Below are 25,036 nucleotides of genomic sequence, written 5' to 3'. Positions count from 1 at the left end.
ATTTGTTGAACTATTTTAACCCAGAATACTTTCTCTCTAAAACTTTTTTAGGTAAGTTCATTTCCATTTTCAACACATGCATAATATTATTTTTAATAGGTATTTCATTGTGTATCTGTAAAACTAAGTGTGCATTTTTTTAAATTTAAATACAAATTACCTACTTTTTTATAATGACTTATTAGCTGTTTAAACAATGTTAGTAAATGTTTGAATAATGGATACCACAAATTATCAATTAAATATGAAAAAGATTGTAATCATTAATATTATTTATTCAATATTCAATCGTCCTCCATGCTCCCCTTCCAGATTCAAAATTACAGAAACATAATCACCATATCCCAAAATCTAGTTGGCTTAATTTTCTTACCATACACAATGTGTATCTAACTTTTATTTTACATTATTTTGTATATTTTTTTTGTCATGGGTTTACCTAAATTATTGTTTAGTTCTAGATATCTGCAGAATGGGGTGGGTTACTTGGGTAGAAGGCTGTTGGCCTCCGAAGCCGGTCACTCACCTTGTGAAAGTGGTGGTCATAAGGAATCAGCAAAAAGTGGAGGAACTGCAGGAGCTGTGAATTTGGTAAGGGATCTTGGCATATTATCAATACCAATATTATGGCAGGTGTGGCTCACTCCGCGATTTCGTCGCGTCGCTAGAAGTACAAGCGGCCCACACCAATTTTGGTGTCTAGCAGTAGTATATGCCGCACAGCGCTACGGAACGGACGCCTGCTCGCGCTTGGGCTTATATATCTGGAGTTACAGGCGTCCATAGGCTAAGGAGACTGTTTACCATCAGGCGGGCCATATGCTTGTTTGCCACCAACGTAGTAAAAAAATTAACGCAAAGTAATGGCATTGAACGAATCATTAGTTAGGGCTAGCCAAAAGTTTTTTCTTTGCATATACTCATAAGGGATGATATTTTCATGAAATAAAAATATAAGTTAGCTATCAAAGCTGTATGAACATTTATAAACATGAAATAAATGTAGAAAAGCCTATTGTCACATGTGGTGAAACCGGCAAACAGGGGCCCAAGATGTGTGTAATCCTCTGATGATGATTTGCTTGTGTTTGGTTTCAGAAAGCGGCGGTATGCGGCGTGTATACCACAGACGGCCGGTTCGAGCTGACGGAGTGGGCTAGTAAAGTTGATGCAGAGGGCGGTAATAAGCTCACACAGCATCTCAACGTGTACGGACTGCCATGCTTAGATTATTCGTATCGTATTGCTCGTAACGGTACAGACAAGACATCCTCTAGACTGAGCATAGTAACGCTACCCCCTCTGCCACTTATACGGTAGTTTTACTCCATCTTCGAGTCAATCCCGTGCCGTGATTGGTCCGTGTCTTTGAACGGACCAATCACGGCACGGGACTCGCTCACCTCGTCCCCCGCACCTCAGTATTTTTGGCAGCATCGGTTTCATGAAATAATTGCTCTAAACTACACATCTAGCCAGAATGACCTCTCTAGACCTATACACATCAAGCCAGAATGTAAGGTTAAGAGGACACTCCAAAAAACTTGTCAAACCTCCGTGTGCTAGTAATCCTAGAAAACACTTCTTACCGAATCGTGTGGTAAATGTGTGGAACTCTCTACCAGAGACTGTTGTTAGTGCACCATCGGTCAACATTTTCAAAAATAGACTGGATGCACATTTTAGAACTTTAAAAAGTGCAAAATAAAATAAAATACAAGTACTTCGATATACACGCATCAGCTCCAAGAGCTGCTAGTGTATCAAATAAAATAATAAAAATAATAAAAATAATAATAAAAACTCCGTCTAGAGGATTCCTAGTCTATGCTCGTAACAAGTAACAGGTACAGTCAAGTGTAAAAATATGGGTGCACACATCTTACTCAAAAATATGTCCCATAGCTCTTATGTCGGCGAATTAAGAACTATGGAACATTAAGCTTAGAATAAATTGAAAAGTGGTAAAATTACTGACTTGGGTGAGACTTGAACTCACGGCCTCTGGATCGATACTCCAGAAATCTAAATCTTTCCACATATAGCATCGTTCGCAGACGTTTCTGCTAGTTAAAAATTAAAACTGGGACATATTTTTGATTAAGTTGTATACACTCATATTTTTACACTTGACTGTACTTCGGGCCACTCCACATGATCGTCTCCCGAGCGTTGGCGTCTCGTCTAGGTCTAGTCAACTCTATGGCTGTTGCTCGATGCAACGTTGGCGCAACTGCCCATTGTAGGCCACCAAACGAAGGAATAACAGGGGAAATAATTCGTGTATAAGCGAATTTTGGCACAGTTGTAGGTAACTCCTTACACAACATACTGAAAGTACTGGTGGATGGGGGTTGTGCTAACGGGTATAACTTTTTAAATATTGATTAGGAAATTTTGTGTAGTTTATTTACGTTTCAGAACATGTTTTGCTATTGGCCACTCTTTACGATTATATACGAAAATATAAAAAAACAGATGCTAAATTCAAATTCAAATTCAAAATGTTTTATTCGCAAATATAGGTAGTACATACAGTGATCTTATAATAAGTGGTGTCGCTATATTTGACCAACAGGCATGCAAAAAACATATGTACATACGTAGAAATGATTAAAATTTTAAGCATATTATTGTATGTTTAAGATTAAAATCACTCCAAGATATAGGTTGTCTTAAATCTAAATTAAACTAATGTGCAGAAAATATGAATAGAAATCAATATCAAGGAATTAAATGACATTTGAATATACTACAGTTACCATTGAAATACTAGTTTTATATGAGCTATGAGCCACCGTTTCGAGTTATTTACGAAAAACTAAAAAAAGGGACTTTTAATCCACCAGTACTTTCAGTATGTTGTGTAAGGCACTTTTACCTACAACTGTGCCATAATTCGCTTATACACGAATTATTTCCCCTGTGTGGCTGTTTTGGTCTTCATTTGGTGGCCTATCGACGCCATTTTCCATAGCGCTAGAGTTGTCTTTGTGTCGTAGAAAATTACCTATATTTTTAAACGCAGATAAACTCATTTTCGTTCATGAATCATACACATGACCGAATTTTGACAATACAAAAATTGTATTCTTATAAAAATATAATTATCTAAGATATTGGCTCTGTAGCGCGTTTATTGTTTATAAATAACGCCATATAAAACTTAGTACAGTCAGCAGCAGAAATTGCTTGGCCGAGGTGTTCAAAATTACCTTGACACGCTCTTGTTCTCTTAATAATAAAGTCGCGTCAAGATTATTTTGAACACCTGGCCCGCTTAGCAACTTCTGCTGCTGACTATACATACCTACTTACTTACTTCCTGTTGTCGCGATCCTTATCAAAACCTAACCTTCGCTTTGATCTCGGACTGTCTAGAACACAAAATGACTAGTGTAATATTTTGCCTATAGGTGGATCAACTATTTCTTGTTGTTATTCTGTCCGGTCAGCCAAGAGACAATAGTAGCATAGTTTGTTAGAAGACATTGCACACCACCTTCTTCTGACAATAAGTATCACAAAAAAGCGTGTTTTGTCAATTTAAATGCCTAAAAATCAGGTTTTAAAGAGTGACCCAGGAGAACGTAACCATGGCAACGAGTGACAAGAAAAAGTTGATTCGCCCCTATATCTCTTTTAGTCTACGTCGCAAACGGTCTAGAACACAAAATGACCACATATAGGTAGGTTAGGTTCGTTAGGTATCTTCAAATGGTCGAAGGCCAAACCGCACAGAAATAGGAGCCCCGCGGGAGCGGGGCTCCGTCGTCATCGCTAACGTAAAGATAAACTGACGAAATGTAGGTAAATAAAGGTCTAAATAATTGTAGTCATTTTGTGTTCTAGACCGTTTGCGATGTAGACTAAAAGGGATATAGGCAAAATATTACACTAGTCATTTTGTGTTCTAGACAGTCCGAGACCAACCCGGTAAGTTGGTATACTTCCTCATTCTCCTAAGATCTTCTTCCACACAGTTCACCCACCTTTTCTTCGCTTACCTCTAGGCCTTTTCTGTTATACGCCATGTAAATACCCTGTATGTTATATGTGACGTCCCACGGGTAAAGGTACCTTATGGCCTTGGCGCTTACGCTATTATTAACGCCGCTCCGCCGCCGCGCGCTATTATTATTGCGGCGCTATGCGACGTAAGTGCCATAAGGTACCTTTTGCCGTGGAACGTCACATATTGTCTTGTTTCGTTATGTAGGCTGGGCCCCGAATTTAAAGTGGGTCAAGCGGTGGTGGTCTCCGATGTGGGTGGGTATGAAGCGGTGGCTCTCACCAGCTTTGGACCCAAGGATGCTGGCGAGGATGAACTGGAAGGTCTTCATGAGGGGAGGGTAAGGATTTGGGCTTTTTCTAAAATAAATATCGAAAACCCGATTCTTTCAAATAGAGATGCAACGGATAGTTGTTTGGCCGGATACCGGATACCGGATAATCGGCCTGAATACTGGCAGAATATCCGGTATCCGGCCGCCGGATATTCGGCCGGCGGAACTATACTTATATTTTGAGTTTTGCAGGTGCGCGTCGTGCAGGTTTCGACCTGTTTCGTAGTGAACGTTCGCGCGGACACATTTCTAGGATCGTAACGAGTTTTATCATGTCATTAGTGTCATTACGTAGTAAGTTCGTTTATAGTTACAAGTGCGCGCGCGTATTTTTGTGTAAACAAATAAGCGTATTGTGTGACATTGGTTACGTACTTATTCATTTCTATCTACTGTGTCGTTAGCATTATGCAGCTGTTTTTTAGATTCCTGTTTTTACCCCAAAATGTGTTAATTTTACTATCCGGTATCCGGCCGGATAGTAGGTCACTATCCGGTATCCGGCCGGATACTAAAATAACGGCCGGATAGGCCGGATACCGGATAGTAACCGGATATCCGGTGCATCTCTACTTTCGAATCTGGACGTTCTTGGGCTCATTCTACTCAGAATCGACAGCACTCGCCATCCTACCATTAAAAAAAGATGTCCCAAAATTTTGTATGAAAATTGTACATTCCACTACGTCACGTTACATACAAGTGAAAATTTTTCTCATACTAAAAACGTGACGTAATGGAATGGACATTTTGGGACATCTTTTTTTAATGGTAGGATGGAGAGTGCTGTCGATTCTGAGTAGAATGAGCCCAAGAACGTCCAGATTTGAAAGAATCGGGTTTTCGATATTTATTTTAGAAAAAGCCCATTTATCTGATGAATTTGACGACCGATCTGGCCTAGTGGGTAGTGAGCCTGCCTGTGAAGCCGCGGTCCTGGGTTCGAATCCCGGTAAGGGCATTTATTTATGTTTTCTATGTATTTATGTATTTGTTTATTATTTAAATCGTTGTCTGAGTACCCACAACAAGCCTTCTAGCGCTTGCTTACTGTGGGACTTCGCCTCCTAACCCAAGTCCGTAGTATTTCTTCAGTTTCATGTAATTTAAACCATGTTCAATTTGAACAGAGTCGCTTTTGCTTTGTTTCGTTCAATTTTCAAACAATGCAAAACCAACTCTATTTCCTACAATCTACTATTTAGGTTCAAATTACAGTGGCAAATTTTGGATGTTTCATTTGTATGGCTGCTTAGGAGGTTAGTAAATCTCTGTAAGAATGTCCTATAATATTTATTTTATTATTTATATCAGGTTTCATTTGCTAAACACTTTTTTACACGTTAGGCTAAGCACGCACTGCGGTTTTTAAAAAGCGGTTCCGCTACCGCAAAAAATGTAACGTACGGCATTCTTTATAAGCGCACGCACGCAACTTGCTACATTTTGACCGCAACCGCAAGAAAAAACCGCAGTGCGTGCTAAGCCTTAAAACGGGAATTCTTAATAAAAATGCGTAATCAAATCTCAGCAGCGACCAAGATGGCGCATGTCCAGTAGGTACTAGTGATGGGGCATGCTTCATAAAATAATATGGGGCATTAGCTATGAAAAGGGACCTTATTGTCGATGGCGCTTACGCCGCGCAGCGTCGCCCGGCATTGTATTTATATCAGGGCATCATTATAATGGCGTAACCGCGCCACAATAAGGTCCCTTTTCATAGATAACGTCACATATTGTGTTTATGACTCGTCATTCAGTAGTTAAGAGCCAACAGGAGCTAAGATTTAAATATTTTAGGTAAATATACCCGTCTCGCTAACGGAAGCGGCTCCTAAAACTAGTGCGATAAGGACAAGGCGAAAAATCCTGCGTAAAAATCTCAAAAATCGAGGTTTCGTACTCGACTGTTTCCTCCTCCAAAACTTAACCAATCGTAACCAAATTTGGAAATCTAAATGATTATGACATTATCTGTGTCGGACCGTTTTGATTTTTTGACTGATTGATATCAGTTTTGAATAGCACGCCTCCTGCACGCCTCTCATTGCGGCATAGTCAATTAGGCCATTTTGGCCATTTTTGAAGGGCTCTAGCGCCTTAAAAAACAAAAATATCAAAAAAAGCAAAACGGTCCGACACATATATTGATAATATTAATCTGTGTTGAAAAAATCATTGCTCTAGCTTCAAAACCCACGGAGGAAACAGTCGAGTACGTTTGTATGGAGAAATGACCACTCCTGTTGGCTCTTAACAGTATGTATTACGACGTGTGTTATTTCAGGAGAACGTACGCTGGGGCATCGGCGCCGGACACAGAGTCCTAGATCCGTACGGTTTTGCCAACCGGCAGACGTGGTACGACCCCGGCCTGTATGGCGACGCTAGCGCCGAGAGCTTCACGCTCGCCGAGTGGAAGTGAGTTCATATACAACCTGACTCATAAAAAAAAACTCAATGACTAGTGCAAAATGTCTGCAGCACTATGTATAATTGAGGTTAACGCCATCTAGCGTTATTTCGTCGCATTACTTGAAACCCCTAAGCACATCACTGTTAGTACTCGAGTTATATTAATACCAGTTAGAGGGAAACTCACTAGATGGCATTTAAATCAATAAAGAAAAACTCAATGACATTGTAACAGTTTTTCGATCAGGTCACGTGTCCGTCTTACGTCTTACGAATCTTACCTCTCGCGAGTTTAACATTTTTTCCCCATCACAAAAAGTGCACAGCGCCGCTAAAGGAGTTTTCACTTTATGTGGCGCGCTGCAGACATGGGGTCATCCATTAATTACATCACCCCCCCCCCCCCCCCTCATTGTCACACTTGGTCACATTTGGCAAACCCCTCTCCCCCTGTAGTGACGTCATATTTTTTCAACGAAATCGTCAAATCTAATTAAGTATATATATACCTACTTAATTATATTTGACGATAAAGATATTTTACCAAAATATTTTCGAAAAAAGAAATATTAGTAATTTTCTAATGCAAAACTGATTAGGAAAGAAAATTAAAAATGATTATCGTTTCAAAAACTTTGTTATTTAATTGTACAGCGAATTAAATCATTAAAGTAAATTAGAGTGACGTCACAAAGTTCGTGAACCCTCCCCTGTCGCAACGTGTCACATTTTCTAAATACAATGTCTTACCACACGGACCCTGTAAGGGCACAGCATATCAATTGGACATGTGTCGTTCGCGAGTGAGTGATTTAAATGAGCTATATCATTTGATTCAACTCGCTCACTCTTCAACTCACTGATGAGATTTAAGAGCCAACAGGAGTGGTCATTTCTCCATACAAACGTACTCGACTGTTTCCTCCGTGGGTTTTGAAGCTAGAGCAATTATTTTTTCAACACAGATTAATATTGTCAATATCTGTGTCGGACCGTTTTGCTTTTTTTGATATTTTTGTTTTTTAAGGCGTTAGAGCCCTTCAAAAATGGCCTAATTGACTATGCCGCAATGAGAGGCGCGCTATTCAAAACTTATATCAATTAGCCAAAAAAGCAAAACGGTCCGACACAGATAATGTCATAATCATTTAGATTTCCAAATTTGGTTACTATTGGTTAAGTTTTGGAGGAGGAAACAGTCGAGTACGAAACCTCGATTTTTGAGATTTTTACGCAGGATTTTTCGCCTTGTCCTTATCGCACTAGTTTTAGGAGCCGCTTCCGTTAGCGAGACGGGTATATTTACCTAAAATATTTAAATCTCAGCTCCTGTTGGCTCTTAACTCGCTCAGTAACTCAGTCGATCAGTGCTCCTTGCGCGCTCTTTCCCACTCATGAATCGAATGAGTCGGCCGAGCGCGAGGAGCGAGTGAGACTGCGAATAGGTTTCGGAGCGGTTCGGAAAAATTCGGAGGGTTTCGGAAAAACATGGCGGGATCGTATCGCGTGATTCGCCATCTTGGTCGCACTTATGGCTGTATGTATCTGATTGATTGACTTTTCTCTCTCTACTCACTCGGGAACAATATAGTCTACAGATCCACTGAGCGAAATGAGTGATATGGGTCTCTATTGTTTCCCAAATAGTTTTAAGCCATAATGTATTGTTTGCCCGAATTTTCGTTAGTCATAATTCATTTGGTTCAGAAACGCGTCACTTTTCAGGATTGCCATAAAACAAACCTAACCTAACCTAACCTATCTATAGGATAACCTAACGAAAATCCTGAAATGTTAACGGTTTCAGTTTTATGACTAATGATAATATGACAAACAATACATTATGACTTAAAACTTTATGGGAAACAACGGGACCCCGAGTGATATATATCACCGCGAGCGAAAGATATGAATCACTCTTTTCAATTCAGTGAACGGTTTTGCGCTGGTCTAATATCAATAGCTTACTATATCATTTGGAGTAGTCTTTTGTAAAGGGGCCCACTGATTACCAGTCGGCTGGACGATATCGGCCTGTCAGAACAAAAAGTTGACAGTTCCGAACAACTGACAGACCGATACCGTCCGGCGGACTGGTAATCAGTGGGCCCCTTTAAGTTTCCATAGCTTTTAGCTTCAACCGGAGTATACTCTTTGCTAAAGAGCGTTAAAGATAAAGAATAGGCATTTTTTGAAAAAGTGAAGTTTTGATGCCTAATATATCTTATCTTATATAACTATCATTTTCTTTAATTTAATGAATGTTTTAATTAGGTATACAGGATTTTGACTCTTGGAGACCCTATACATCTCTAAGGATAATTTGATTAACTACTATATATTGTAATCTTTTAGTTATGATGACACTTAGAGACATTTACATCTCTAAATAATTTTAGATTATAGTTTTTGTATCTTTGTGTTTTTTTTTCAATACTATTGTTATTGCGTTTTTTGTAATTCGACATTTAGAGGCTTTATACATCTCTATGTTAGTTTGATTTGATATTTACGGCTTAGTTGTATTTTATAATTATTGATGTGTTTTTTTTGCTGTATGTAAATTCCATATTGACGTGTAAAAGTGCCCTTGTGGCCTATTTGCTGAATAAATGTTGATATTTGATATTTGATTTGACTTATCTTCAGATTCGATAAGTTCCGACACCACCCGGCTCTTCCGCCGACGGGTCAACCCGGGATCGACACTGACGAGGCGCAGATCGGAAGGATTCGGGGCAAGGCTCAAAACTGGGCGCGATATCTGTCAGACATGCCTGCCAACAAAATGACCCCTACTGACGTAGCACAGGTAATGTAGCCGCCATCAGGTATATCAGCACAGCCAGGGTGCTCAAAATATCTGAACACGCCATAGACTAGGAATCCTCTAGACGGAGTTTAGAGCAATTATTTCGTGAAACCGATGCTGCCAAAAATACTGGGGTGCGGGGGACGAGGTGAGCGAGTCCCGTGCCGCGATTGGTCCGTTTTAAGACACGGACGTCACACAAAGACACTTTGACTCGAAAATGGAGTAAAACTACCGTATATTTGTGGCAGAGGGGGTAGCGCTACTATGCTCAGTCTGGAGGATGTCTTGTCTGTGGAACACGCACTCTAACGCGTTGACAATATAGACGTGTTCAGATATTTGTGAACGCCTCGGCCGCTCCTATATATCTGATGGCGACTGTAGAGTCACCACAAGGGATTGTGCCATTTAGGGTTCTTGCTAAATTAGAAATTCTATAGCGTAAATATTGAACAACCAATTTAGCTAGGACCCTAAATGGCGCAACAACCCCGGTGCGTGATGGTACAAACGGCAACACTCTTAACTGTCCATCGCTGGACCGTATACCGTATGCCTTTTGTAATACAGGGTGTCTCTGACCATGGGGCTTTAAATCCAGGGCTCGATTCTACTCGCTAAACTGAGCTACTATTATTATGGCACCAACCCCGAAATCCCGAAAAAAAATTTCCTTTTTCATACATTTTGGCTGATCAGATGTCGACGTTTTCTATGGAAAAGCCAAAAAAAAATCCCCGATTTTAGGGTTGGTCCGATAGTAGAAGTAGCTCAGTTTAGCGAGTAAAATCAAGCCCTGGATTTAAAGCCCCATGGTCAGAGACACCATGTATAATAAGTAGTGTCCGACCGAAACATGATTTTTTGGCCGAAACTGGCCGAAACCGAAACCGAAACCGAACCTTCGGTCGGACACTAATAATAAGGTCCACCGATGGACAGTTAACAGTGTGGGCGATGGTACAAGGGAAACTGAATATTTACTTCAAAGAATTATAATTATGCATTGAAAATTTGAAATAGAAAAACACCCATATGTACTTAAATATTGCACGTAACGTGCCCATTATATATTTTTTCTACTCCCGTACTTTTATTTGTCATTTAAAGGGTCGTGCACACACCTTTAAAATCCTATCTTATAGTTGTCAAGACAAGTCATTAGTCTATTCCCCAAAAAAGAATTTGTGCATACACGCAGTATCTTTTTGGCGATTTTACGATACTTCGTGTAATTACCACTTAAAAAATATCGAATGAAATACAGTGTTGCCAACCTTATTTTAAATGTCATCTCTGACATATAAGTGAACCATAGACATGTTTTTTTTATTTCATTCATTCTTTTCCCGCCCGTACCCTCCATTCTTTGCTAGGTACTTCTTGAATGAAAAATATTTGTTAAATTTAAAATTTTATTTCAAAGTGCTTGGTCGTAGAAAAAGTATTGTATGCAACGTTGTTTAACTGAGTCAAAAAATACTCGTGGCGTAAAGACGGATTGTTAATAAAGATTAACAATTTTCGGCTTCGCCTCAAATTGTTACTCACGCCACTCGCCTTTTTTGACCTCTCTTAAACAACGGTTGCATAAAATACTATTACAATACAATACAAATGTTCTTTATTGCACAGCTCATTACAGAAAACAATACAAAGAACACAGAAAAGAAGAGGTTGAACAACAGGCGGTCTTATCACTAAAAAGCGATCTGTTCCAGAAAACCTTATTACCTATCCATACAACACATACTTAATTTAATACCCATTAAATTTTTACAATCGAATTTGCGAGTACTTATAATAATTGTTTTCAGGAAGCGATAGACGTACTTTGCCCACTGGGCGTCAAAGTGACCGCTAACGACAAGAGCTGGATCGAGGCCAACAACATGCAGGCGTTCCTCACCGTGGCCAGGGGTTCCTGCGAACCCCCCGTCTTTCTCGAGTGCGAGTACAAAGGCCTGGATAGCGGCAATGTTATACTAATGGCGGCTAAAGGTGTTACCTTCGATAGGTAAGCTAACATGTATGCTTTGCTCACCGTAGCCAGGGGTTCCTGCGAACCCCCCGTCTTTCTCGAGTGCGAGTACAAAGGCCTGGATAGCGGCAATGTTATACTAATGGCGGCTAAAGGTGTTACCTTCGATAGGTAAGCTAACATGTATGCTTTGCTCACCGTAGCCAGGGGTTCCTGCGAACCCCCCGTCTTTCTCGAGTGCGAGTACAAAGGCCTGGATAGCGGCAATGTTATACTAATGGCGGCTAAAGGTGTTACCTTCGATAGGTAAGCTAACATGTATGCTTTGCTCACCGTAGCCAGGGGTTCCTGCGAACCCCCCGTCTTTCTCGAGTGCGAGTACAAAGGCCTGGATAGCGGCAATGTTATACTAATGGCGGCTAAAGGTGTTACCTTCGATAGGTAAGCTAACATGTATGCTTTGCTCACCGTAGCCAGGGGTTCCTGCGAACCCCCCGTCTTTCTCGAGTGCGAGTACAAAGGCCTGGATAGCGGCAATGTTATACTAATGGCGGCTAAAGGTGTTACCTTCGATAGGTAAGCTAACATGTATGCTTTGCTCACCGTAGCCAGGGGTTCCTGCGAACCCCCCGTCTTTCTCGAGTGCGAGTACAAAGGCCTGGATAGCGGCAATGTTATACTAATGGCGGCTAAAGGTGTTACCTTCGATAGGTAAGCTAACATGTATGCTTTGCTCACCGTAGCCAGGGGTTCCTGCGAACCCCCCGTCTTTCTCGAGTGCGAGTACAAAGGCCTGGATAGCGGCAATGTTATACTAATGGCGGCTAAAGGTGTTACCTTCGATAGGTAAGCTAACATGTATGCTTTGCTCACCGTAGCCAGGGGTTCCTGCGAACCCCCCGTCTTTCTCGAGTGCGAGTACAAAGGCCTGGATAGCGGCAATGTTATACTAATGGCGGCTAAAGGTGTTACCTTCGATAGGTAAGCTAACATGTATGCTTTGCTCACCGTAGCCAGGGGTTCCTGCGAACCCCCCATTTTTCTCGAGTGCGAGTACAAAGGCCTGGATAGCGGCAATGTTATACTAATGGCGGCTAAAGGTGTTACCTTCGATAGGTAAGCTAACATGTATGCTTTGCTCACCGTAGCCAGGGGTTCCTGCGAACCCCCCGTCTTTCTCGAGTGCGAGTACAAAGGCCTGGATAGCGGCAATGTTATACTAATGGCGGCTAAAGGTGTTACCTTCGATAGGTAAGCTAACATGTATGCTTTGCTCACCGTAGCCAGGGGTTCCTGCGAACCCCCCATTTTTCTCGAGTGCGAGTACAAAGGCCTGGATAGCGGCAATGTTATACTAATGGCGGCTAAAGGTGTTACCTTCGATAGGTAAGCTAACATGTATGCTTTGCTCACCGTAGCCAGGGGTTCCTGCGAACCCCCCGTCTTTCTCGAGTGCGAGTACAAAGGCCTGGATAGCGGCAATGTTATACTAATGGCGGTCAAGGGCGTGACTTTTGACAGGTAAGCTAACATGTATTCTTTGCTCACCGTAGCCAGGGGTTCCTGAGAACCCCCCCCCCCATCTTTCTCGAGTGCACTCGCACTCGCTTGGTACTCACCAAGGCCTGGATAGTGGGAATGTTATACTAATGGCGGTCAAGGGCGTGACTTTTGACAGGTAAGCTAACATGTATTCTTTGCTCACCGTAGCCAGGGGTTCCTGAGAACCCCGCATATAATAAATCAATCAATCAATATAGTATAAAGGCTTGGACAGTGACAATGTTATTCTCATGGCGGCTGAAGGAGTAACATTTGATAGGTAAGCTAACGTTAGGGGTTCCTGCGAACCCTCATATTTCTAGTACAAAGGATTAATATAGCGGGAATGTTATTCTTATGACAGCTAAAGGCTAAAAAATAACAGGCACTTTCATTTTAGTAAAGGGTTCCTGAGAACCCCTCATCTTTCTAAAGTGTACTATAAAATGAAGGCCACGGCGGCAATGTTACTCTCATGGAGGCTAGAGGTGTGATTTTCGAATCATGTACCTATTTATTTATGTTATAGTGGTAACTAAATTTGGATTTTCTATAGGTAATATTGGTTTGCCAGACTATAGCTAGTCCTTATTTTTTTCAAAATAAAAAATGTATAACCTCAAAAGTAGTAGTAACTTTTTGCCTCCAAAATTAAATCTAGGTATATATGCACTGAATTTTATTGTCGTTTACATATTATTGTACCGCATTATTAGATATTAAATAGGAACTCTAGTGCATGCTTTTGTACATAAAGCAGCCTCTACGTGTTTGTTGCAGCGGCGGCCTGTGCCTCAAGAACCCTTCGGATATGATCGAGAACAGAGGAAGTATGGCGGGCGCCGCCGCGGCGCTCGGTGCGATACGGGCTTTAGCTGAGCTTAAGGTACATGACACTAGGGCATGCAGTACCGGACCCGGTACCAAGAATTTCATTTCCCGGTTCTGGGTATAGCCGGAACCGGGATTCCCGGTTCTTCCCGGTTCTCTAGGCTTCTTATGATTATTTTTAAGAAATTGTTTGTGTTAGCGTTAATGACTTATTTTCATATAAATAATTGCATAAATATTCATAAATGACTTATTTTATAAAAAATAAACACTTTATTAGGGTTCCGACCTATTTTACGAAATTAACCGGCACACTTTGCCTCCGCCTGGGCATTAAGGTGTACGAGCCACACGGCCGCAGTTGATACACTCATCACTATGACGGCACAGATACGATAGAAGAAGATATAATAGAAGGGTCAAAAGGTAAAAATTCAACCTGAGAACGGAATATTTTCATATAAAACCAACTTACTAAAAGAATATTCGAATATAATATCCTAAAACTAAACTACTAAAAGATAACTACTATTGAAATGGGAATAAATACGCAAACTGATGAGAACCGGGAAGTACCGGTACCGGGTCTTCAGTACCGGTTCTTACAGCACTATAAAATTCCCGGGAATTTGAGAACCGGGAATTCCCGGGAGCATGCCCTACATGACACTATCAAAGAGAATAGTACCTATAGAGGCGGATTGTCAAAGTAAATTTTGTAGTCACAGCAGTTTTACCAGTGGTAAAAGGTGGGAAAAAAATTCCCAGTAGTTACCACTGGTAACAACTTGGTGGTAACTAGTGGGAATAACCCGAAATGTTCGTACTTGTAAAGCTACTTTTTTGTACCGAGACTGACTGAATAGCAAGACACATTCGTACGGTTCCGTGAAAATACGATGGAAAATAATAGCTGTAGCTACGTTATCTAATACCTTTAAACGAGCAATTCTTGTTTATTTATATATATACTTCGGGGATCTCGGAAACGGCTCTAACGATTTCGATGAAATTTGCTATATGGGGGTTTTCGGGGGCGAAAAATCGATCTAGCTAGGTCTTATCTCTGGGAAAACGCGCATTTTCGAGTTTTTTATGTTTTCCCACCCAGATATTATGTACATAAATGTTACAGGCAAAAGTCAATGTGACTTTGGTGGTCCCGCTCTGCGAGAACATGATCTCGGGGCAGTGTATGAAAGTCGGCGATATCGTGCCCGCGCTCAACGGGGTCAACATACAGGTACCTTATCTTATCTTATCTTCAAGGGATTTGGAGGTCATTATGAATTTTCGGCTAATTTGATCCATCTTTGACCAAACGTGTGACGTAATTAACGCATTAATTGCCACCCAGCCATACAAGACATCCGCGCCAGGCTAATACAAAAATTTCGTCATATAAAGCTGTAGTACCACGATCCCGACAATCGGGTCGTCCGGCCTGGGAACGAAATCGTAAAATACCCGATAGTCGGGTTTTCGGCACCAAAATCACTGAATGTATTAATGAATAAGAATATTTATTTACACAATATATTCACATTATCATACAGAGCTGGTTCCTACACTAGGGCTTGCCTGTATCGTAGGTAACCAAAACAGAAGAAAAAATTACAGATTAAACAGTCATAAATCTACAAATTACACATAAATCACATAATGCGCGAAAATATACAATAGCCTAAGAATAAAGTTAAAATGGAAACTAAGGAAACTAATGGGTTTATTAGAAAACACAATCTAGACACGCGGTAGCGTGTCCAGCCAAGTTCAAAGAAAAAGGAACTGGCGACGCAGCAACCGTGTGTAATATTACACGAACCATTTTGAGCTACTTTTGACCCCTTCACAACTTGAAACCTACTTAACCTACACACATGAAATTTGGCACATGTATTCAAGTCCCTTAGCTTGTACAAAATACAAAATTTCATAAACATAGCTCAAACAGTTATTGATAAATTAACGTTCAAAAACCGGCATTTTTGTGACTGACTGACATATAGATCAAAAACCTAACCCACTTCCAGATGACCTAGAAACTTGAAATTTGGCATAAAGGTAGACTATTAGGTGCATATAGAGGGAAAAATCTGAAAACTGGAATTTATTGATATTTCGGTGGAAAAAAAAATTAATACTTATAGACTAAAAACCTAACCTACTTCTAGATGACTCAGAAACTTGATATTTGGCATCAAGGTAGACTATTAGGTGCATATAGAGGGGAAAATCTGGAAATTATTGATATTTCGATGGAAAAAAAATATTAATACTTATAGACCAAAAACCTAACCCACTTCTAGATGACTTAGAAACTTGATATTTGGCATCAAGGTAGACTATTAGGTGCATATAGAGGGAAAAATCTCAAAACTGGAATTTATTGATATTTCGGTGGAAAAAAAAAATTAATACTTATAGACCAAAAACCTAACCCACTTCTAGATGACTTAGAAACTTGATATTTGGCATGGAGGTAGACTATTAGGTGCATATAGAGGGAAAAATCTGAAAACTGAAACTTTTTGATAATTAACCGCGCGTTAGCGAGGGTTTCCTTTTCAGCTTAGGCAAACTGCTTACATGATGAATACTATAGTAATTTCTGTACAAAAAGTAATGATATCCCAATAAAAACATAAATGTGAAATGAAAGCCAAGTTCAATAGGTATTAAGAATATGTGTCGTTGTTGACTCGCCGACAAAAGAATTGAGATCTATATGGGTGCCAAGTTCTGTGCTGTGTAGAAAATCCTGAAATTATAAAGGATTTGTCTTGGCTAGTTTTTAAAAACAAACCTTATTTTTGAATAATAACATAGATAAATATATATTACCTATATGCCTATACGTAAAAACTAGCCAAGACAAATCCTTTATAATTTCAGGATTTTCTACACAGCACAGAACTTGGCACCCATATAGATCTCAATTCTTTTGTCGGCGAGTCAACAACGACACATTCTTAATACCTATTGAACTTGGCTTTCATTTCACATTTATGTTTTTATTGGGATTCATTTTACTGTGATTGTGCAGATCGAAGACACGGATATGGAAGGGCGGCTGATGATGGCCGACGCGCTGGTGTACGGGCAGGCCAAGTACAGGCCCTACACCGTCGTCGATGTTGCCACGCTCACACGTAAGTGGGACACTAAGACACGGATATGGAAGTGCGGCTGGTGATGGCCGACGCGCTGGTGTACGGGCAGGCCAAGTACAGGCCCTACACCGTCGTCGATGTTGCCACGCTCACACGTAAGTGGGACACTAAGACACGGATATGGAAGTGCGGCTGATGATGGCCGACGCGCTGGTGTACGGGCAGGCCAAGTACAGGCCCTACACCGTCGTCGATGTTGCCACGCTCACACGTAAGTGGGACACTAAGACACGGATATGGAAGTGCGGCTGGTGATGGCCGACGCGCTGGTGTACGGGCAGGCCAAGTACAGGCCCTACACCGTCGTCGATGTTGCCACGCTCACACGTAAGTGGGACACTAAGACACGGATATGGAAGTGCGGCTGATGATGGCCGACGCGCTGGTGTACGGGCAGGCCAAGTACAGGCCCTACACCGTCGTCGATGTTGCCACGCTCACACGTAAGTGGGACACTAAGACACGGATATGGAAGTGCGGCTGATGATGGCCGACGCGCTGGTGTACGGGCAGGCCAAGTACAGGCCCTACACCGTCGTCGATGTTGCCACGCTCACACGTAAGTGGGACACTAAGACACGGATATGGAAGTGCGGCTGGTGATGGCCGACGCGCTGGTGTACGGGCAGGCCAAGTACAGGCCCTACACCGTCGTCGATGTTGCCACGCTCACACGTAAGTGGGACACTAAGACACGGATATGGAAGTGCGGCTGATGATGGCCGACGCGCTGGTGTACGGGCAGGCCAAGTACAGGCCCTACACCGTCGTCGATGTTGCCACGCTCACACGTAAGTGGGACACTAAGACACGGATATGGAAGTGCGGCTGATGATGGCCGACGCGCTGGTGTACGGGCAGGCCAAGTACAGGCCCTACACCGTCGTCGATGTTGCCACGCTCACACGTAAGTTGGACATTTAAAACAGTACAATGAAAAACAGTACATATGTAAACAGTACAATGAAAAATGTATGGACGCAGAATTGTTTGGCAGTTCATTAAATCTCTTTAAGAGGACTGTATATTCTCTAATAAAATAAGGGTGTAATGTTGTAAGCATAGTAGGCACTGGTTTTTTGAGTATCTTGTTCACTCATTTCACTCATTTGTTATGTACAACTATAAGGTTACACTTTTTTATTATTTTTTTAATTGTACCTCGATACAATTTGTAGATTAGGGAACTATAGTTCTATAAATAAATCAATTTGTAGCTATTAGCTAAGTTGCTCTTATATTTATTATAAGACTGTTTGTTTCTCAATAAAAAAAAATAAAAAAAACATTTACACTGCGCCAATAAACAGGCTCCTGTGATGCCCCTATCGTCCTAAAAATTATAACTTATAGTGCAGGGAATAGAGTTGGTTTTGTTTTGTTTAATAATTGAATTGATCGAACGACTTGCCGACGATGAAGCTCGGAAGCGGAAAGCCCCTCGCCACTTGGTGGACGACGGTTCAAAAATACCTTTAAAAACAAAATTTCGACAAGGGTTTAACCAGGAATCGTGTCACCTGGACGCTTAGGACAAGGAAGGCCGACCCTAAATAGGGATAAAGGTCCAGGATGATCATGGATCATTGCGCCAAATTTCAAAATATGCCCCTGCGTACAGGTACCTATAGGTAGGACCTTGAGCCTTAGGAGGCTATAGTTTAGCACGTTTCTTATAGAATACTTCGACCGGCCAACCCGGCAAATGTACCAATCTGTGACGATCACAGAAAATTTCATAGTCAGCATTTACACTATCATTTATATGAACGAGCAATTCTTGTCTATGTATTTATTTTTCATATATATTTCGGGTATTTCGGAAATGGCTAACGATTTCGATGAAATTTGCTATATGTTTGTTCATTCGGGGGCGAAAGTTCGATCTAGCTAGATCTCTGGGAAACCGCGCATTTTCAAATTTTTGTTTTCCGAGCAAACATAGACTAGGAATCCTCTAGATCTAGACGGAGTTTAGAGCAATTATTTCATGAAACCGATGGTGCCAAAAATACTGGGGTGCGGGGGACGAGGCGAGCGAGTCCCGTGCCGTGATTGGTCCGTTCAAAGACACGGACGTCACACAAAGACACTTTGACTCGAAAATGGAGTAAAACTACCGTATATTTGTGGCAGAGGGGGTAGCGTTACTATGCTCAGTCTAGAGGATGTCTCGTTTGTGCGAGTAGAGCTCGGTCTCCCAGATATTTCAATGTCTCCGCTCCGGCTGTGGAATGAGCTCCCTTCCGAGGTTTTCCCGAGGGTCTACGGTATGGGGTTCTTCAAAAAAGGAGTGTACAGGTTTTTAAAAAAAGGTCGGCAACGCGCATGTAACACCTCTGGAGTTGCAGGTGTCCATAGGCTACGGTGACTGCTTACCATCAGGCGGCCCGTATGCTTGTTTGCCACCTATGTGGTATAAAAAAAAATGTAGTAGTAGTAGTAATCACTTTATTGTACACAACACAGGTTTACATAATGTTTACAGAAATAAAGGTACAAAGGCGAACTTATCCCTGTAAGGGATCTCTTCCAGCTAACCTTCGAGTAGATGAGGGGAGAATTCAAATTAGATAGACAAACTTACGGAATGTACAGTAACACTTTAAAAGTAAACTAACCTAAATGTCCAAAAGTAAATAAAATACATAAATATTATTATAAAATAAAATACATGCTACATACATAAATACTAAACATATATTACATTAAAGCGCACTTGCACCATTTGACTAACCCGGGGTTAAACGGTTAATTCTGGAGTTACCATGGTTACCAGTACAGAATTTGACACTGGGTAACGGATTAACCACTTAACCCCGGGTTTGTGGGATGGTGCAAGTGGCCCTAAATGTTATGATAATGTTCAGACGGCATCAAGATGGCGACGGGCGGCGGGTGCTACGGCTGCTTCGCGAGCGCGGAGTATCTGTGGGGCTGCGCCCAGCGAGCCGGCGCCGCCGCCGGCGACCGCCCGTGGCGCTTCCCGCTGTGGCACTACTACCGCCGGCAGATCCAAGGTACTTCAACTTCAACATTTATTCAGCAAATAGGCCACAAGGGCACTTTTACACGTCAACATTGAATTTACACACAAGCAAAATAATAATAATAATACATCACCGATATACTGTTTACTTTTTCTACAATAGTCCCAATGCCTGCTGCGACCGGTTCATGGGTGACTATTGTTGCACCTGTGAACGGGTTCCAGCAGGCGTTCTACATGACATCAAAGCTCTCCAAGGGGCCTCTACGTGTTGGATCTATATCCCCACGCAAGCCTATCAAAAGACCGGGATTTATAGGCCCGTGATCCCAGAAAAGGAGATACAAATAATAATACACCAACAATTATTAAATACATTTTTTTTTGTGTATTTATAGGAGTTCAGAGAGTTCTCTATCGTATCCATGGATTGACGGCGGGATGTCCCGATGGGACATCCCGGGGGAATTATTAAATACAACTACAACTACCAAATCAAACTAACGTAATACAATTACTTAGAGATGTATAAGGTCTCTTAATGTCGAATTACATAAAAAACTATAATAATAATATTAAAGTAAAAACAAAACAGATACATGGAAAAAAAAAATTAAACTTATTTAGAGGTGTAAATGTCTCTAAGTGTCAGAACTAAGCGGACATTACATTATACAATTTGCAGAGCGCTAGCTGAGTTAGCGCACTAAGTTGGCATAGTGTAAAGGCAGCTAGCCAGTTAGTGACCCAATCTAGTGCGATCGCATGTGCTCTGCCGCACTAGCGCTAACTAGCGCACTAGAACGCATAGTGTAAATGGTTTTAGCGCGCTTAGCGCTTACTGTGCAAGGTCAGTTGTCGGCACGCCACCGACGCACTCGAACGTATGGATGTTTTATTTATTGTATTTCAGTTCAAAATAACGCAGCCAGACTAGGGAAAAGGAAGTGCTGCTAAACATGATTGAACTTTATAAAGACATGCCATTTTTATGGGATAAAAAACATAAAGATTACAATTAAAGATTTTTATTCGTGAAAATTGAACTAGACAACAGTGTTAAAACAATGTCAACTTTTTGATGTTTTGATGGTGCCTTGATATACTAGCTCTGTTCGGAAGATGAGGTTCGATTCGTCCGATGATCACTGCCGAAATGAAAATAGGACACTAACTAGCGTCGCTAGCTAGTGTAGTGTAATGAACAAGCTCTTTTTTATCTCGCCTAGCAACACTTAATTAGCGCTCTGCAAATTATATAATGTAATGCCCGCTTTAACTCTTCATTAATATTACTAGCGACCCGCCCCGGCTTCGCACGGGTTAACAGATTATACATAAACTTTCCTCTTGAATCACTCTATCTATTAAAAAAAAAAACGCATCAAAATCCGTTGCGTAGTTTTAAAGATCTATGCATACATAGGCACAGAATAAATAATAGTACTGAGTACAGAAGACTCGCTCTCTAACGAAACGCGTCTGTTACGATCAGCACAGATATGGCCGCTAGGTGGCGACAGCGCCACGCGCGGCTTATGGCTTTCCCCAAAATTGGGGCCGAACGTATGTACCTGTAGCAAAGCGACGAAATCGCGGAGTGAGACACGCCTGACATAGGGAGAGACAGACGGCGGGAAGCGACGTGAAGCCGTGTTTTCATAATATCAAAGAGAATTTAAATGTGCTAATTTGTTAAATATCAAAAAGTAACGTCATTACTCGACACTCGACCAAAGGTATGGTGGAATATTTTCGAGCGATGGCGCCATCTTTGGCCTACTGTCGAGTAGGCGACGTTACTTTTTTGTATGTGACAAATTAAACACATATCAGTGATAGAATAAGGGTCAAAGTCAAATGGCGTTCTAACAGTTTTAATCTTCTATCGAAAGATGGCAGTAAATGTACTGTGACTACATATTTTACCATTACAATAACTCTATACTATACGCTCTATTCTCTTTGATAATATGACAATCGATGTGCAAGTGACTAACAAAATTGGTACAAGTCTGTCCACTGACTTACGCATATTATTACCTATTAAATGTAATCTTAAAAGTAACCTTGTTCAAATATTTCAGATGACCCATCAGTGGACTTAAGGAACCGCGGTTCAGGAAAAGCGACGCCCTGCATCGGTGCGGCTTTCCTACGGGTATGCAATAAGTAGTAATTCTGTATGCATTGATGATACTATTGACAAACATTTGATTCGACGATATTGTGGTACCATAGAGAAATATAGTAAGACAAGAGTGCTCACTCCATACATCAGTTCAGACTATTAATTTCAGTGTCTACATCTAGCATCGAGTAGCGGAACTATCAGTACTGCTACTTGACAATAAATGTAGCACCGACCGGAAAGTCTTATCTCAACAGCATAAGACTTTCCGGTCGGGGCTACATCTATTGTCAAGTAGCAGTACTGATAGTTCCGCTACTCGATGCTAGATGCTAATAGTATTTTTGATACTAAAACTGATGTATGGAGTGAGCACTCTATGTATTTTTTTCTCTATGGTGGTACTGAGCACTCATGGGACAATTTAACTCGAGAAAGTCAGATGGTGACGTGGTTTATGTCAGAATTTCCTCAAGTCAAATAGGCCCCTAGTTTGCATATAGTCTGGCAAAACAATTTTTCAAAGGGCACGAATTTCGTTTGGGAGCCGAACCATGGCGCCTATAGCTAGGAGCTTATTTTATATACTGTACGCGGGTAAACGGTTGGGCGCTTTTATACATTATCGTGGTCCCTGCATAGATAGGATTTAGAGCCTGTTTAGTCGTTTTTATACTATTGTGGACGGTATTATACCGTTAACGTCCACGGTTTAACCTTTTGGACGCCAATGGCCGATATATCCGCACCGTAGGTTTAACGCCAAAGACCGATTAATCGGTCACCGACCACAGAGCAACGACCTACGTGCATATACATAAAGTTCAACTTCAGTTTTGACACTTCAATGACGTGGCGTCTGAATGACAGCTTTTGTGTTTGACACGGCGTCGAAAAGGTTAAAAGCGAAGCGATTGCATACATCTCATACATTTAGGTCTGCTTTGTCGTGACGATAAAATGCCGTTGCCATGGACGACCACGTTAAAATATAAAAGCGCCTTACTTAACCTTTTGGACGCCGTGTCGAACACAAAAACTGTCAGTCGGATGCCACAACGAAGTGTCAAAACTGAAATTGAATTTTATGCATAATATGCAGTAGGTCTGTTTCTCTGTGGTCTGTGACGGATTAATCCGTATTTGGCGTTGGACCTACGGTCAGGCGTGACTCACTCCGCGATTTCGTCGCTTTGCTACAGGTAGCTAAAAGTACATCCGTTCCGGCCCCAATTTTGGGGAAAGCCATAAGCCGCGCGTGGCGCTGTCGCCACCTAGCGGCCATATCTGTGCTGATCGTAACAGGCCGCGTAGCCAACATGCCAATCGCTTACGCTTCGTAGCGATCGAAACGCAACTGTCACTGTCCACTAATATGGAAGAGTGATAGAGAGACACAAAGCGATTCGATGGCGAAGCGATAGCGATTGTCACCTTGGCTAGGCCGTCAGACGCGTTTTGTTAGAGAGTGACTCTTCTATACTTAGTACTATTATTTATTCTGTGCTACGGTGCGGATATATCGGTCATTGGCGTCCAAAAGGTTAACTAGGTCCCTAAATATTAGGAGTAATCTAAAATGACATTTTTTTGAATGAAATTTCAGCAATTCGTCTGCGCCGATTGGCTACACTTCGACATCACTGGCGTAGGTAAACTGGCGCACGACCCGCCGCCATACTTGTGCTCGAAGCGCATGAGCGGCCGTCCCACACGAGCGTTGACGCACACCCTCATGAACATAGCCGAGCACGACGAGTGCAAGACCCAGAGTCACTAGTAGGTGTGTAGACAACTAAACCATAGAGAAAAAAATACATAGAGTGCTCACTCCATACATCAGTTCAGACTATTAACATCAGTGTCTACATCTAGCATCGAGTAGCGGAGCTATCAGTACTGCTACTTGACAATAGATGTAGCAGTACTGATAGCTCCGCTACTCGATGCTAGATGTAGACACTGATGTTAATAGTCTGAACTGATGTATGAAGTGAGCACTCTATGTATTTTTTTCTCTATGATTATACATAAACCTTCCTCTTGAATCACTCTATCTATAAAAAAAATCGTATAAAAATCCGTTGCGTAGTTTTAAAGATCTAAGCATACATAGGGACAGACAGACAGTGGGAAACTACATCAGTTTTCTTACCAAAACGCGAGTTATTTCGTAGTCGACATCTAGCGTCAAGTAGCGGACATTATCAGTTCTGCTAGTTGACAATAGATGTCGCGGCAAACTAAAGTCTGCGTAGGGGGCGCCACTCCCACGATAAGTCACAATCTAAGGGTCTACCGCAAACGAGAGAGTCGAAATTTTGTTATCTAACCTCTCTATCAATCTTGCATATTCGAGCGATAAAGAGGCAGATAGCTGAGTTTCGATTTCGCGCTTCCCGGTAGGCCCTTTGTAAACAAACCGCCTTGATGTATCAATGTCATAATCAAATATGAATTCTATAGTGATTTAAATTGTATTTTTTTTCCTTATTTTCTCGTAATGCATGTTAATTATAAGATGTAATTATTTTTGAAAAGATGTGTCCCGCCGAGTTTGTTGCCGGTCCCATAATGGGATACCCTCCTCCAATTGAGGGGGGATTTAAATCTTCTCGGGGCAGAGGTGTATAGGGTTGGAGCCGGTCTACTAGCTTTATTTGACGTTCATAAGCGCATTGTAATTATTCCTACTTGAATAAACTATATTTTATCTTATCTTATGACATTGATACATCAAGGCGGTTTGTTTACAAAGGGCCTACAGCATGTATAAGTTACTATAATTATATACTCTATGGTTTACGAAA

General features: G+C 41.4%; 1 protein-coding gene across 1 annotated transcript; it reads left to right on the top strand.

Moving 5' to 3' along the window:
* Nucleotides 1–1,137: 1,137 nt before the first annotated feature.
* Nucleotides 1,138–24,013, top strand: LOC134651716 (cytosol aminopeptidase-like; the record flags this gene model as incomplete). The annotated part of the gene is made up of 11 exons (XM_063506818.1): nucleotides 1,138–1,208; nucleotides 4,220–4,352; nucleotides 6,637–6,770; nucleotides 9,414–9,576; nucleotides 11,397–11,596; nucleotides 13,883–13,988; nucleotides 15,069–15,176; nucleotides 16,980–17,085; nucleotides 19,977–20,126; nucleotides 22,183–22,256; nucleotides 23,833–24,013. Coding segments are annotated over 11 exons (1,419 nt in total), but the record flags the coding sequence as incomplete, so codon positions are not given.
* Nucleotides 24,014–25,036: the final 1,023 nt, after the last annotated feature.

This window comes from Cydia amplana, chromosome 10 (assembly GCF_948474715.1).
Source record: "Cydia amplana chromosome 10, ilCydAmpl1.1, whole genome shotgun sequence".
NCBI lineage: Eukaryota > Metazoa > Arthropoda > Insecta > Lepidoptera > Tortricidae > Cydia > Cydia amplana.
The sequence above is the reverse complement of the archived record's forward strand: the minus strand, read 5'-3'. Positions and strand labels throughout refer to the sequence as shown.